Here is a 15,812-nt window from a genome sequence, read left to right on the forward strand (position 1 = left end):
CCCTCCCGCCCCGCGCGCGGCCAGGCGCAGTCGGGAGCCACCCGATGCAAGTGCGCCGCGCCCGGGACCCCAGCTCAGCGTCCCCGGAGGCCCAAGCCGCGCGCAAACTTTTGCTCTAGTGTCAGGCGCTCCTCCCCGGCACGCGAAGCCCCCAGGCGCCCGCGCAGTCGCCAGGGTGAGGACCGAGGCCCCGCCTAGAGGGCGGGGGACTGGGGAGGCGGCTGGCTTTAAATGAGGGCTGTCCGGCAGCTCGGGAACAGTCGGCCTGGGGGGTGGGGAGTTTGATCTCCCTTCGCCGCGCAGGGATTCGGCTGGGGAGTCCCCCAGGCAAGGTGGCGTGAGGCACTGGAGGGATGGGAACGGTGATGGAGACCTGGGGGAAGCTCGTGCTCTGGGGCGGGAGGCCGGGGTTCGGGAGAGCGCGCCAGGGTAAATGGGGTGCGCATGGAGGTGCATATGTTGCAGTGTGCGCAGTGAGGGCCGGCGGGACAAGGAGGGTGCACGCAGCGTGTGATTTCATGGTGTTGTGCGTGCAGGGTCAGCGAGTGTGCAGGCGGGAGCCGGTGGGTGTGCATGGCTTTTTCTGTGGGTGTGCACGAAGGGTGAATGGTGCCCGCCCGGTTTGAAGTGTTTCAACTGTGGGAGTGAGTTGTGCATGGCTGTTTCTGGGGTGATGCACGGGGCTCTGCTGTGTGCATAGGGCCAAGGTGTGCACACAGGATTCAGGGGATGTGCACGGGGAGCCGAGGTATTTACCTGGGTTCTGGAGGTAGACACCAGGATAGAGTATGAGTCTGTGACGCCGGCTTCTGAGAGTGTGCACGAAGGGTCATCGAATGTGCAAACTAGAGTGAAGGGTCAAGCTTGATTTACGAGGGTGCCCCAGAGTGCGGGGCGTGCCTGCCCAACCCGGACTGCTACGTGTTCGGGTGCGCGACTGCGATGGTGCCCGCGCGGCGCCCCCCTGACCCAAGCTTTGCTCCCTGACAGTTCGCCCCGAGAGCGGGTCCTGCGGGCCGAGATGCTCCTCCGGGACCTGGTGCTGCGCCGTGGCTGCTGCTGGCCCTCACTGCTGCTGCACTGCGCGCTCCACCCGCTCTGGGGCTTCGTGCAGGTGAGCGATGGCGCCGGTTGCGCGGGCTGCGCTGGCTTGGAGACCTTCTAGGCAAGACCCGGTGGGGGCGGAGTGTCACTTCACTCCCCGACCCCAGAGCCCTGCAGCCTCCCCTCTGGTTGGTCCTGGGGAGAGTTTGGGTAAAGAAAGGATGCTAAGGCCTCCCATACTCTGGCCCGAAGAGATAAGAAACTCCAGAGGGGGGCTTCAGTTGTGGCCTGAGACCTGCAGGACAGGGCCTGGGAACAGAAAAGACTTAGGGAATGTCTTCTTAATGATGACGTTCTATTGCAGAAAAGCCAGAAATGAAACCTTAGAGCTTTTGCAAACTTAAAAAGAAAAATGATCTAAAAAATATACATCTTTTATATCCCACTTGTAACTTCAAATTAGCCTTCTTAAACTGGACTTGGACATAGGAGAAGCGGCGTTTCTTGTAGGGAGTAGAGTTGGGGATGTGGACAGATTGTATGTGGTGGCCACTCATAGAGAATGTAAGAAAAACTCTCCATATGTAAGGGTTGCCTGAAAATGGAATCCTCACCCTGGGTCCCCTGGTCCCCAAGGCAGAGGCCAGACAGCCACCTGCTGGAGGTACCTCTGTTAGGGTCAGAGAATGGGTTAGATGGGATGGTCCCTAGTACCTCCCAGAATGTACACGGTCAGTGGTACAGTGGAGTGGTGAAAAGGTGGATTTTGCTGTCAACTCTGAATTTTGATCCCCAACCCTGCCCCTTACCAGCTGGGCAACTTTAGGTGATGCACTTAACCTCTCTGATCTTTGGTTTCTTCTTCCTGACGGTGCTATTGCAAGTGCTTCATGAGATAAAGCAAGTAAAGACTCCTCAGTGCAGTGCACAGACCATAATAAACACTAAATTGTAGCTGCTGCTGCCATTACTGATGTTAGTTATAGTGATGCCGCTCTTCTGTCTGGCTGGCCAGGTACTCTGTCAATCACTACATAGTCTATTCACCCTTTTTGAATTGTTAGTGGTTCGGCGGGTGCTGGAGAACATTTTTACTATTCGGGGCACTGAAATGCCCCTATTCCAGGTATTTACAGCTTCACATTCTCCTGGTGGCATTTGGGGTTTTGGGGATTATTCAGATGGTTATCTGAGTAGGGGGTGACAGTCCAAAGAGGAAGGAGACTGCTTGCCAGCCTGCCATGGTCCATGAGCTGTCCCTAGTTTTGGGGCCCTGCTGGGAACCAGCTCAGTCAGTCCTGTTTGGATGGTGGCAGAGTGACCACTAGGAGAGAAGCAAGAGTTCTAAGCTGGACGCAGCATGCTGGTTGAGTGGTTTGATCAGGGTCCACCCCCCACCCAGCACCAGGCCTGTCTTCTGCTCTCTTCTCTGGCTTGCCTCTGCCTCACTCACAATTGTTTTCCTTTCGGAATTGACAGCTTTGTCTAATGTGTGAAACAGCAGTTATTAAACTCAGCTCTGCCTCCTCAGGATGCAGGATTTTGCCACTTTTAAACACTCGGGTAGTTGGGGACCAGCTTCCCTTGTTCAACTTTTAGTTGAACCTCAGATGTTAGGTTCACTTCGTTTTTATATTCGTTTGCTCACAGTTTTTCATGAGACTTTTCAGCTAGTATAGAGAGCAACACAATGATGTTGTCTGTCTCCGAGACTAGAGTTCTGCCGGGTGGAAATAGGAGACCCACCAACCTGCCCCCCTCCCCACCAAAGAAATACGTTTGTGAAAGCAGCCTGGTTTTTTAACAATATCCTTCAACCAGGCAGTACTTAACACAATTGTGTGTGTGTGTGTGTGTGTGTGTGTGTGTGTGTGTGTGTGTGTGTGTTTCAGATGCTGTTACTCAATACAAATCAATTAAAAAAGGAATCCTCTAGACAAGTAGAAAGAATAAAATCTTGGCTGGAGGCGCTGGAAAAATTAATCTACAAATGATAAGGACTGAAAAGCCAAGGGAAAGGGGACTTGGAATGGATGGATCTGGTTTTTAAGCAAAAGCTGTGACTCCAGGGGAACAGGGAGGAGAGGAAAAGCAGAAGCTGTGTATTTCCCTTTAAGTGGAGAGATTAAAATCCGTCACATCATAGGAGTTTCCTGAACATAAAGAAAGAACTCAGAGCTATCTGTGCTTTCATGAGCATTTTGCCGGAAGGGTCCCCCGAAGTTGTAAGCATTTGGAAGGGTGAGGCCGACATAACGAAGTCCTCTAGTTAATAGGATCATTGGTGAAGTGAGAGACCCGTGGTCCCCAAAGCACCAGGTTCCTACCTTGAAATCACCCCCAAGCCTCTGGATGCTGACTAGATGATGAAAAACTTAATCACTGAAGTCAGATGACATTTAAATTGCCGCAAGGTTGGTGTGGGGGCATCCGCGAGTCTCCCCCTTTTCTCTTTAATGTGTCTGGAATTGAGATTTTGAGCTTTTGTGATTTAGGGTTCTTTTAAGTTCACTTTCAGATGATTCCTTTTTTTGCAAGCGAAGAGGAGGACAGGCTGGCAAATTTATTAGGTGTGACAGGAGTGTGTCTCATCAAGTTACTGTGGTGCTGGCCTGTCTCCACAGAAGATGCCAGGAGCCATCATCTTTGTGGGTGTCTTCCTAAAGCCATTGTGAGGGAGACAGGCTCAGATCCTAGCCTATGGGTCTCTGTGTGCTGACAAGTTATTATCCCCAGGCCCAAGCAGTGATGACCTGCCCCTAGAGCTGGTCACTACAGCTTTGCTTATGTATTCAGCAGCATTTACTGAGTACCTACTGTTTGTCAGGCCCTGTGTTAAGTGCAAGGGACCTAGTGGTCCCGGCCCTCTTGGCATCAACAGTCTGGCACTGGAGAGATAATTAAACAAGTAAATACAGGCAAGATAGCCTGAGGCCACTGTTATGGTGAGGCCACTGTTATGAGCCACTAACATTGTATCTTACACTTTGGACTTGAGCCTGTGGGCTACAGGGACTGTCAAAGGTTTTAAGCAGAAGATGACCTTCTCAGATTGTTTAGAAATCCCAGTCCAGCTCTATCAGGAAAGATGGATTCAGGGAGGAGGTGAAGTAAGGGTCAAAGAGGCTGGTGAGGGTAGGGCTGCCAGATTGAGCAAATAAAAATACAGGATGTCCTGCCCTGGCCGGTGTGGCTCAGCAGTAAGAGCATCGGCCTGCAGACTCAAGGATCTTGGGTTCAGTTTCAGTCAAGCGCACGTACCTGGGTTGCAGGTTCTGTCCCCAGCCCCGGACAGGGTCATGCAGGAGCCAACCAATCAATGTGTCTCTCTCACATCAATGTTTCTCTCTTTCTTTCTCCTTTATCTCCCTCCCTCCCTTCTTTCCACTCTCTAAAAATCAATGGAAAAATATGCTCCAGTTAGGATTAACAACAACTAAAATAGGACGTCCAGTTAAATTTATATTTCAAATAAACCACATATTGTTCTTCAGCATAAGTATATCCCATCCAACATTTTGGACATACTTATACTAAAAAATTGGTTGTTGTTTGTTTAAAATTTAACAGAGTACTTTATATTTCACCCAACTGTAATGAGAAGCCAGGGCTGGCCAGCAGAGAGATGATGGTGTCCTGGCTTAGCGTGGTCATAGGGAGAAGTGGATGGATTTAAGAACTGTTTAGGAGGCAACATCACTGGACCAGAAAGTTGGACTAATTGGCCAGGACTGAGGACTGGCAGCCATGGAGTACCTTGTCCCCCAGACTACAGTGACAGGTACCAATTCCAGGTGACTGCAGGACCTCCCTGTGCCTCAGATTCTGGCCCCAGGACGCTGCAGAGCAGCGGAGGGAGGGCAGGTGATGGCAGAAATGGAATAACTTGTCCCGGCAGTAATGACGCCAGCTTTTACTCTGTGGGTTTCTGGCAAGTCATTGACCTCTCTGGGTCTTTGCTCCTTCTTACCGAAGTCTAGTTAAGAGTAGGAGACTTCTCCCGGCAGGTGTGGCTCAGTGGCTGAGCGTCGACCCATGCACCAAGAGGTCGCCAGTTTGATTCCCGGTCAGGACACATGCCCAGGTTGTGGGCCTGACCCCTAGTGGGAGGCATGCAGGAGGCAGCCGATCGGTGTTCTCCCTCATCAATGTTTCTATCTCTCTCTTCTTCTCCTTTCCTCTCTCTCTAAAATCAATAAAGAAAAAAAAAAAAATGTAGGAGACTTCAAGGGCAAGTTTCTTTTCCTTGTGAGACTCCCTAAGATAAAACACCAAGCAAGCCAGGTATTGAGACAAGCTCCTAGCACTGAGGTTTCCTCTCTACTTGTCTAAATGCAACACCACCAATCCTCAGAACCCCAAAGCGGACCCAGATTGGGGGATGACATAGACCCCATATTTTTGCACTGGTGGGCAGATCATGTCCCAAAACATCTTGTCACTGAGCACCAACTGAATGCTGGGCTCTGTGCCACTCTGGTCAATTACTTACCCTCACGGAGCCCGCTGCCCCACCCGCTAAGTGTGGATGGTAACACTACCTCTCCCGGGTGTCCTCGTGGGGAAATGACCGCTGTCTCCCATGGCTGACACACAGTAGGCTGTGCAGGAGCTGAGTCTGAAGGAAGAATGGAAGTTGGCAAGTGGATAAAGGGTTTGAGGAACCAACAGCCAGCGGCAAGAGGCTCAGGTGCCACTGGTTTGCGCTGGACCAAACTCCAGTGAGGGACCCAAGTGGGGCCCACCCCTCAGGAAGAAGGACAGCCAGCCCAGACGGGATACTGGTGTGGTGACGGGTAGCTAGGCAGTTGTGCTGGCCCCTTTTCCAGCGGCCCCTGTCCGAGACACCGCGGCTTTCTGAAATGCTTCCTCCCCCTTGCAGCCTTGAAACTTGGCCCCGGTTTCCCTGCCTATAATTTCATCGCATTAAACTCTCTTATACATCGGTGCCGTGATAGCCTCGCACAAAAATAGGTCATTGTGTTGGGCCGGGTTAAACAAACACTCTGCTCTTGAACTCTCACGTAAATTGCACTTTGGAGCGTGGGAAAGCAATTGCTTTGGCAATGGCAGTCATTGCTCGACGTTTACGCACTTGGTCGAGTTCAGCAGAGACCGATCTCAGAGGCCAGCTGCTGGGAGGATGGAGCTCTCCAGCAACCCCCATAGTCCTAGAAGGTCGGAACCCAGAGGACAGGCTCAGCGGTGCGACTGTGCCGGAGGAGAGGTCAGGGGATTTGCCACTGACGTGTACGGTTCATCATCTTCGTAAAATGACTGAGAAAAGGCTCCCCCTCTGAGAATGTGCTCTTCCCAGTGGGAGGTAACATTGCCTTCCAGAGTTTGTACGCCATCCGTGGTCCTTTAAAAACGCTAAAAGGGGGTGAGTAGGAGCTTCTCGGCCTGGCAGATATTGTCAGGGCCGTAAATTAGTTCACCTCCTGCTGTCATCCCCGTGGCCCTTATCCAGCCTGTGCAGATCTGCCAAATGCGAAGAGCGTCCCAGCCCTGCGGGCTCTCTGCCACACGGGCAGCAAAGGGTCAGCAGTGGCCTCTAAAGGCAGCTGCACGTGGCTGGTTGCAGAGAAATTGGGGTTCTAGGTCTCTACTCACTAAAGACGACAGCCAGAGAAACTGACCGCGGGCATTATTGAGGTGGGGGTGACCACCAGCTTGTTCCCCGGGACAGGCACCAAGCGCCAGCCTGGTGCGTTTACGGCCCTCTGTCTCGGGAGGGGTGCGGGCAGCCGGTCTAAGCCTCCTTTAGAAGTTTACCTGGGAAGCTAAACAGAATACCCTCGTGCCTGGCTGCCCCCGCAGAGACGCTGACCTCACGGATCCAGGGTAAGGCTCAGGTGGGAGTGTTTGAAAGCCGCCTGGAGGTTCTGGGGCGGTCGGGGCTGGAACCGCTGGTGCAGCACAGCCCACTCACGCGAGCTCCCAGCCTGTGGGCGGGAAACAGACTGCGGTGGAAAACACCAGGCTGGGACTCGGAGGCGTGGATTCTGGTCCAGGTTCTAATATTTATTCATTTGTTCATTCATTCGCCAAATATTTACGGAATGCTAGGGATTCCCATAGGTGCCGGGTTATGATAGTGAGAGAAAAGATACAAGGTTTGGCCCCTGCCCGGTACATCTCGAGTCCAACGGTGTTGATGGGCGGAACCAGGTAATCACCTGAAGTTCTGCCCCACAGAGTGGAACCTGGGCGGGAAGAGCCTATATGAAGGAGATCTGACCAGGTCAGGGAGGGTAGAGACCTTCCCCAAGGAGGAGGGGTGGGCGAACAGGCTGGGCCACTGGAGCGCAGGCGCACAGCGAAGGGGTGTGGCCGGGGCCCAGACACTGGAAGAAGGACACTGAGGGCAGAGCCCAGGGTGAGCGCTTGGGGTGAGGTGGGGCTGGACACGGTGGGGCAGGACCCTGGGGCCACGTGACACCCTGAGCTGCGGGCAGGCATTCGGGCATTTTGGAGGGATGTGGTGGTCTGGCCGGGTGTGTTTTGCACAGGACCTCTCAGACTCCCCTTGGTCATGGGGGTCACCCAAGCAGACGCCTGGCTGAATAAGGCTGCTCCCCCAAAGACCGAGGGCCTTGGCCGTCCCAGGAAGGCTGTCAGGAGCTGGGGGCCAGGAAGGTGAGGGCGTGGCCTGGTACCGTTGCCGGGAAGCAGGAGAATTGGCTGGGTCTGCTTACCCAGGAGGTAAAATCAGGATCCTCTCACATCCGGTGAGAGAACCTTGGGTAGCCGCTTCTCCTGGGCCTCAGTGTCCTCACCTGTCTGATGGGAAGCTACTGGGAGCAAACCCTCAAGTTCTTGTCTACCTCTCAGTAATACTGACGTCACTTGTGACAGCCCCAGAGCAGGTCCCTCGCAGAGCTGGGAATAAAGCCTGAGTCTCCAAACCCGCCAAGCCAGCCTCCCACGTTGTTTTCTCTGAGCCAGCCCAGCTTCTGTCTATTCTTCCTGCCCTGGTCTGAGGGAAGAACCCCAAGTTCCAGCCTGCCAGGCAGTGGGTGGGATGGGCCCATGTCGGGTCCCAGTTGCCTCATTGACTTCTCTTGGGCATGTGTGCCCATTTCTGCAGGTGACACAAGGTGAGCCCCAGAAGTCCTGCTCCAAAGTGACTGACAGCTGTCAACACGTCTGCCAGTGCCGGCCCCCTCCTCCGCTGCCCCCGCCACCCCCGCCTCCGCCACCTCCCAGACTCCTCTCCGCCCCAGGTAAGTAAAGGCCGGCTTGTTTCCGGTTTCTCTGTGTTTTCCGGGCCCAGGGAGAACCTGGGAGCATAGCAGAGGGCAGCCTTGCTTCCTTTGTAATTTTCCACTGGCCAAGCAGGAGGGAAGCCAAGGCCTAACTTTTCCCTGCAGTCTGCAAAACGCCTTTCCCACAGCCTGCTCCTGCGAGATGGAGAAGGATGTTTCTCCATCAGTTAATCAGATAAAAGTCAATCTCCATTTGATGAGTGACTCCGCTTGGCAGGCCCTGGACACTGGTCTTACATACCCCACCCACGCATATGGTTTCATTTTTCGACTTTAATTCAAGTTTAAGGAGGCAATTAGTATAGAACCAAAGTGAAGGCTCTGGGAGCCAAGCGACATGGATGCTTTTCAGCATCCGCAGTGAACTCTGCCTCACCGCCCCCTCGCCCGGCTGCCTTGATTTCATCTTTGAACAATTCGACTTCCTGGTCATTCAAACAAAGGAGGGTTTCTTTACCCAGGAATGGCCTCAGCCCTGACCTCCACGGGCTAAGTTCCCTGCCTACAATTGCTAGTTGAAGGGTCTCTAACAAGAGATTCTATATTTTGCATTGATCGCTCCCGCTGCGGCCTGTAAAATGCCTATGATCTTGTGTGGCTCTCCCTTGGTAAACATATCTCCGTGGAGTTATTGGGGCATTTTTCAAATAACCTTGACGATGCTTGCTGTCTGGTCAGCTGTGTGTCCAGGCTCTTGGTGTCCAGGCAGTGGTGCTGGGGGGCGTCTCTGCAGTTTACGGGCATTTCTGCATTTTGTCTGTTAGGCCCTTACCTGTCTCCATTCTTACCTGACATCTGTGGCTGGTGCTTCTCAGAGTGGGGTCCCCAACATTGCCTAAAGCATTTTTTAAGTGCAACTGCAGGGGTTCACTTCAGACCCACTCACTCAGAGTTATTGGGGTGGGGCGTAGGAGGTAGCATTACAGTAAGTGCTGAGGTGGTTCAAATGCAAGTTCAAGTAGAGAACCTTGGCCTACCAGGCTCCCTGCCTGGAGCTTCTATGCCAGACCCAGAGGTGAGAGACCAGTCTGGTCTCCTGGGCGCTCTCAGCTCAAAGGGAAGGCCCTCCTGTCAGCAACCTGCAGAAGGTGGCCTGAGAGAACACAGAAGTTCCTCTCCGGGTGCACAGGAAATCCTTGAGTAGTTGGGCCACAGTAAGCAGTAGCATTGACCTGGGTCTTAAAGAATAAATGGGATTGTTCTAGGTCAGCATGGAGGTCATGGGGAAAGGGCATCCAGGCAGAAGGAACAGCATGGGCAAAGGCTTGGAGGCATGACTCCATGAGACTCTCCTTGGGAGTCACAAGCCCTTCAGTGGGTTTATGGGAGTGGTCAAGGGGCGGACTGGAAAGGGCCTTGTGTGTGTGGCTGGTTAGATCACATGTCCTCCTATGAATCATTGTTTGCCAAATGTCATTCACCATATCCAAATACTTCCAGTTATTTGCCGTTTTTTCTTTAAATACACTCAATCTTGTATTTACACAAATTAATTTCCAAAGAAAATTTGACCCAACTACTGTCAGTGAAAAACCAGTATTACTTACATACATAAAGGTGACCAGAAAAATAATTGTCATGAGCCCTAGCCGGCGTGGCTCAGTTGGTTGGAGCATCGTCCCATGCACCAAAGGGCCACGGGTTCAATTCCTGGTCAGGACACATGCTTGGGTTTCAGGTTCGATCCCTGGTCAGGGTGCATATGGAAGGCAGCCAATCAATGTTTCTTCCTTACACGGATGTTTCTCTCTCTCTCCCTCCCTTCCTCTTGCTCTAAAATAAATTTAAAATAAATAAATAATTGTAATGGAAATGAAGTAAGTGGTAGCAGGGTGTCAGAGCCGTGGTATCCATGTGGAGATTCTTCTCTGTAAAGAAATCAGAAGGCTTGTAAGAGTATCAAAAGGGCCTGATTTCTTGTTCTATGTTTCACTGTGTTTGAATGCTGGGTCCCTGTGCTATTGAAAACCAGCTCCCTTAGGTGCTGGGACAAGTACCCCATCCTCTAGGTAGGAAACCACTATGGACAATGGTCAGTCCACGAAGGTGTTAAGCAGGAAAATGACGTGATTCTGTATGTCTGCTTCTGAAAGATTGACTCTGACAATCTGGAGGGGGGATTGGGGATGAGTTACCAGACTAGAGTCAAAGGAGGGACTCGAGATAATTCAGTCCCCAAACCACCCCTGAGGGCCTGCAGCCAGGCGGGGACTGCAGAGAAGGTACTGGGAGAGGACAGCGGCCTGATGCTGAGCTCTGGGCTGAGGGCACTTCTGGGTGAGGAGAGAGATGTAGTTGGTCCTGTGGTGGACTTTTCTAGGTAGACACAGCAGAAACCCATCTTGAAGAGGCTTAAGCAATGCAAAAACTAGGGAGGGAGATGTGAGCTTTTTGGCTCATGTATCAGGATATTCCAACAGCTGGTCTTACATGATGATAGTATTGGATTTCTGTCTCCCTGTCCCTTTCTCTTCTGATTTCTCCGGAGTTGCCTTTCCTCTCGGGCTGGTCCAGTCCCTGTGATTCGTGGGTCCAGGATTCCATCAACCTTACATTTAGTCATTTCCCTACAAACCGAGCTTCTCTTTCCCAAAAGGCTGACGTCCTGGGACTGACTTTCATGGACCAGCTTGGGTCACGTGTCCATCCCTGGACTAATCATGGTGGCCTATGGGATGGAATGTACTGATTGGTCAGGCCTGGGCCATGTGACCACCCTTGGAGTTGGAGTGTAGGGATAGAGGGTAAGGGAGTGGCAGCCTCCCAAGGTCATGGCATGAACTCTGGGCAGAGAGGACACTGGATGCACCCCACAGCCACGAGCACTTGACAGATTAGACCAGTGGCAGAGAATGTGTTTTGTGCATCCTCTTGATCCTCCTTGAGCTCATTCAGACCCTGCACACAAGTAGTGCCCAGTATAATGTCAGACAGAGCTCTGGGCACATCCACGGCTTCTGCTGTTCTCTAAAGGGAAGAAGTGAGCCTCTCTCCCAGAGGGCACAGGGCTTCAGTGGAGCCTCTGTTGCCCTTTAACAGGTAGGCATGGAGCTTACCAGGTGCTGGGCTGGGAAGTCAGTGGTGAGCCAGAAAGAGGCAGCCCTGCCCTCACGCCGCTCACGGTCCAATGGGCTGCCATTTGCAGAGGGGTTTGCAGGGGAGTCCTTTCCTGCCATCTTTCTGAATACTTTGGCTCCAGGCTCATGTCAGCCCCCACTCACTTGCTCATCAGATGTGCCTTGAATCCCTGCCCCTCACAAGCGCCTCTCTTTCACCTGGGGAGCGTTAACCGAGTGCCTGGTCTGAGTCCAGCGCCACGCTGGGGACACAGGTGCACCCAGAGGCACCCAGGGACCCTCCCACTGGCTGGGTCCGGGGAATGACAAGATGGGAAAGCGTGAGAGTCTTTACCCCGAGCCTCTGCTGGCGCCAGCCCAGCCACTCTGTGTGTTTAAGGGGCCGGCCCGTAGCCTCAGGTTCGTCTTCTGCAAACCAGGTTGGAGAGTTCTGCCCACTGCGAGGGGTGGACTCGAGGAGTCCCGTAAGTGAAAAGTGCTTTTGGAAACTGAACCGGTATCAACCACTGCTGCCGATCACCCTGTGAAAATCCTTCTGATACCCAGCGGCCTGGGAGGATGCTGTTGAGGAGGGGATAATTCCCGAAGGGGTGGGGAGGGAGAGTTTGGAAAGGCATGAAAAAATTCCCTGGTAGACCTTGGAGCAGAGGGAGGCCAGATGGGCTGTGGAGGGGAGGGAGGGGCTGAAGCACAGGCCCAGAGTTAGGGGCCCAGCAGGAGGAGACCCCTGCTGACGGCACGTTGGCCTGCAGGAGCCTGGGCTTCTGTGCTGGTGTCTGGGACAGAGGGAGAAAGAAAAAAGAGGAATCTCTGCATGTATTCAACAGACCTGTAAAGTCTCCCATGGAGGGGACTGCCGGAAACATTCGCCCGGATCGGGTGCCTCCACGTGGCCAGGCAGGCCTCCTCCTCCAGGGTGACCTGCTTGTCCTGGTGTGCTCCGGACTGCCCTGGCTTTAGCCCTGAAAGTCCAGCATCCTGGAAACCCTTCAGTCCTGGGCAAACCAGGGCAGTTGGTCGCCCTTCTGCCGGAACACCCTTCTGACAAAGGCGACGTGGTGTTCTGTTTTTGCTACGTCTGTTTTCTTTCGTTTTACCATGGAACTCTCTGGATCACTAGCCCCCAACTCCATGTGGATCTCATCACTTTCGGAGGCAACTCGACCCCGCATCCCTCTCTGGGGACCCAGCGCTGTGCCCCCTCCCAGCAGCCCTGGGAGGTGTGTTGAGACAGCTGTGCCCTGAGTCCTGCCCGCCACCAGGAAGGGGCATGCAGAAGGTTCTTGTGAGGTGGAATAGTCTTGAGCAGCATCTCCACTTTCTGCCCCAAACTCTGCCCACCACCCCTCACTTCAGCTGAGGTGGCACACTTTGCAAACTTTTGCAAGCTGTGGGCCGTGAGGAGACACTAGACCCATAGTTCTCAAACATGTGGTCAGAATCCCCTGGAAGGCTTGTTTCAACACAGGTTATTGGACCCCATCCCCAGAATTCTCGATTCAGGCGGTCTGGGCGGGGCCCGAGGGTTTGCACTCCCGACATACCCTCTGGTGATGCTGCTGTGTTGGCCCGCGGTGCACACCTTGAGAACCAGTGTCCGAGAGAGTGGCCATGAGGTCAGGGGCTTTAGCATCAGTCCCAGCCCTTCCACTCCTAACTCTGTGGCCCTGAGCATGGTGCACCCCTCTCAGAGCCTCAGTTTCCTCAGCTGTAAAGTGGGGTTGATGATCCCTATCTGAGAAGGGATTTCCGAGTGATTGGAGTTTATATGGGCTGTTCTTGGCAGAAACCACATGGTTGAAAGGCCGTGTTACAGTGCAGTGGCTCAGCCTGGCTTTTTTGCCCTCCTGACCTTGGCCCAACCCTTGTTCATTAGCTAAGTGATTGGGGCCTCAATTTTCACATCTGTAAAATGGGGCTAATGGCAATACTGGCCACCTGTGGGTGGTCATGAGGGTTTAGTGCCATAAAGTTTACACAGCACATTTATTTAGTAACACTCAATAAAATGCAGCTAATAGGTAATACTAATGATAACAGTTGTAATAATAATAGTCCAGTGACCTTCAGGTTTGGAATTGCTTAAACATGTTTCTGGCAGCTCCTTGCTGAGAAAGAAGGATCCGATTAGAAACTCAAAGATAAAATAGGTTCGTTTTTTTTGTTTGTTTTGTTTTAATAGTTCTTATTTATTTATTTATTTTAGATAGAGAGGAAGGGAGAGAGAGAGACAGACAGAAACATCAATGAGAGAGAACATCGACTGGCCGCCTCCTGCATGCGCCCCACTGGGGATCGGGCCCACACCCTGGGCATGTGCCCTGACTGGGAATCGAACCAGGGACCTCTTGGTGAATGGGTCGATGCTCAACTACTGAGCCACACTAGCCAGGCTGAAATGGGTTCTTTAATGATGTGTAGACTCCCTAGGAGTTCAACAGAAAGGGAAAGGTTTTCCGAGAGTTTCTTCCAGCGCAGTCCTCACCAGGCTTGTGATTCCCAAAGTCAACCAGAGTCCCCCGGGTGAAGGTATTTCTGGAAGGTGTGGGCAGGGGTGTGCCCTGGCAAAGGCAAGACAAAGACTTGCTGCGGGGCCTGGCCAAAAGCCCACAGCAGCCGCCAGAGCTCAGGGCCTACAGTGCTTACTTTGCCCACGTCCGCGGTGGCCCGTGGTCCCTGCCTGTGACCCAGCCGCTGAGGCTGTGGCGGGAGGCGCGGACCAGCCCTCCAGCGAAGCGCAGGGCCCCTCTCTGAGCCCTGCTCTGAGGCTGGCTGGGCCCAAAATAGCGCTGGCAGAGCCCAGCGGGAGCCTGCCGTTCCTGGTGCCTGTCTTCACCACGTTCAAAGTCTGGGTCGAGATTTTCATTTTTACACTTATTTTATTCCTAGAAAAATCAAAGACGAGGTTAAGTGACTCCCCAAAGGTCACACAGCAGCAGTGGAGCTAGGAGCTAGGAATGGGTTACCTGTTTCATCTCTGTGAGCTGAAGGCCGAGTTTTAACAGAGAGAGGGAGTATGGGACTGTGGCAGTTCTAGGGTGCTCTTTTTGTTGCCACCCAAAACACTAGAAGGAAACTGATACTTAGTTCCCAATACTGAGGTGGAAGCTCCGCTTTCTTCATCTCATTAATCCTCAAACACGCCTTTGTGTTAGCCCCAATTTCTCTGAGGCATCTAGGGCTCCAAGAGGGTGCCTTGCTAAGGAGGGGAGTAATCGGAGGCCACCTGACTACTTCCTGTTGCATCCTCTGCCTGCCTCTCCCTCCATCACTGGAGGCCGCTGCACAGGTCCCTTTGCGTTCCTTGATGGCTTTGCTCCTTCCTGCCTGGACCCTGCGCACATACTAGTTCTTGCGTCTGCAGGGCTTCCATCAAAGTAGCTACCTCCTGCCCACGTCCACTCAAATGTCCTCCAGGAAAAGCTCCCCTGACTTCCACAGAGGTCACGCATTCCCTGCTCTGCTTCCCTGTGGCGATGGGACAAATCGCCCCCAAACTTAGTGGTTGCACAAACAACACAGATGCATTCTCCTTTCCTCTCAAGGTTATGGGGTTCACGAGAATCCACTATGAGGTCCTCGCTTGGGGTCTTTTATGTGATTGCAGTCAGTTGACCAGGCTGGGGCCACCTTGAAGGCTTTCTTGTGTCTGGCGGGTGGCGCTGGCTGTTGGTTGGGTCCCCCGCGGGGCTAATATACCAGAACATCTACACGTGATGCCTCCGTGCGGCCAAGGCTGCCTCACGCATGGTGGCTGCGTTCCATGCTGGAGAGCAGGTGGGAGATGTACCCCTCCGGCTGAGGTAGCTGAGGAAGTCACGCTCCATCACTCCTGCTGCGCTCATTTCTTGGAATCAAGCGACCAAGGCCGCTCACATCGCAGGAGCAGGGAAGTCAGTTCCACCCGTTGACAGAGGAGCGTCAGAGAATTTGCGTACATTTTTTTTTTTATATTGAAAGTATTACAGATGTCTCCTTTTTTCCCCATTGACAACCTCCTCCTCAGTCCCTCCCAGCTCCTGCTTTCCCCAACCTAATGTCTGTGTCCTCTGGCTGTGCATATATGCATATTCGTTCTTTGGTTTATCTCTTCCCACCCCTCCCTCTGCCCCTCCCTCTGAGGTTTGTCAGTCTGTTCCCCGGGTCCATGGCTCTGGATCTCTTCTGGTCGACAGCTTATTTTGTTCATGATGTTCCACAAATAAGTGAGGTCAGGTGGTACTTGTCTTTCTCTGACTGGCTTATTTCACTTAGCATAATACTCTCCAGGTCCCTCCATGTCATCTCAAAGAATAAGAGATCTTTCTTACAGCTTCGTAGTGTTCTATTGTGTACCTGTGCGCCACAGCTTTTTTATCCACTCATCTACTGAAGGGCACTTGGGTTGTTTCCAGATCTTAGCTATTGTAAATAGCGCTGCTAT

General features: G+C 52.9%; 1 protein-coding gene across 1 annotated transcript in view; it reads left to right on the plus strand.

Moving 5' to 3' along the window:
• Positions 1-272: 272 nt before the first annotated feature.
• PRIMA1 (proline rich membrane anchor 1) overlaps positions 273-15,812 on the plus strand; it is a 50,249-nt gene continuing 34,709 nt past the window's right edge. Inside the window, exons 1-3 of the mRNA XM_036243971.1 lie at positions 273-332; positions 991-1,114; positions 8,135-8,270. Of these exons, the coding sequence (XP_036099864.1) occupies positions 1,022-1,114; positions 8,135-8,270 (229 nt within the window). The 5' untranslated portion in view covers positions 273-332; positions 991-1,021. The remainder of the gene's footprint in view (positions 333-990; positions 1,115-8,134; positions 8,271-15,812) is intronic.

This window comes from Molossus molossus, unplaced genomic scaffold, assembly GCF_014108415.1.
Source record: "Molossus molossus isolate mMolMol1 unplaced genomic scaffold, mMolMol1.p scaffold_m16_p_1, whole genome shotgun sequence".
Classification (NCBI taxonomy): Eukaryota; Metazoa; Chordata; class Mammalia; order Chiroptera; family Molossidae; genus Molossus; species Molossus molossus.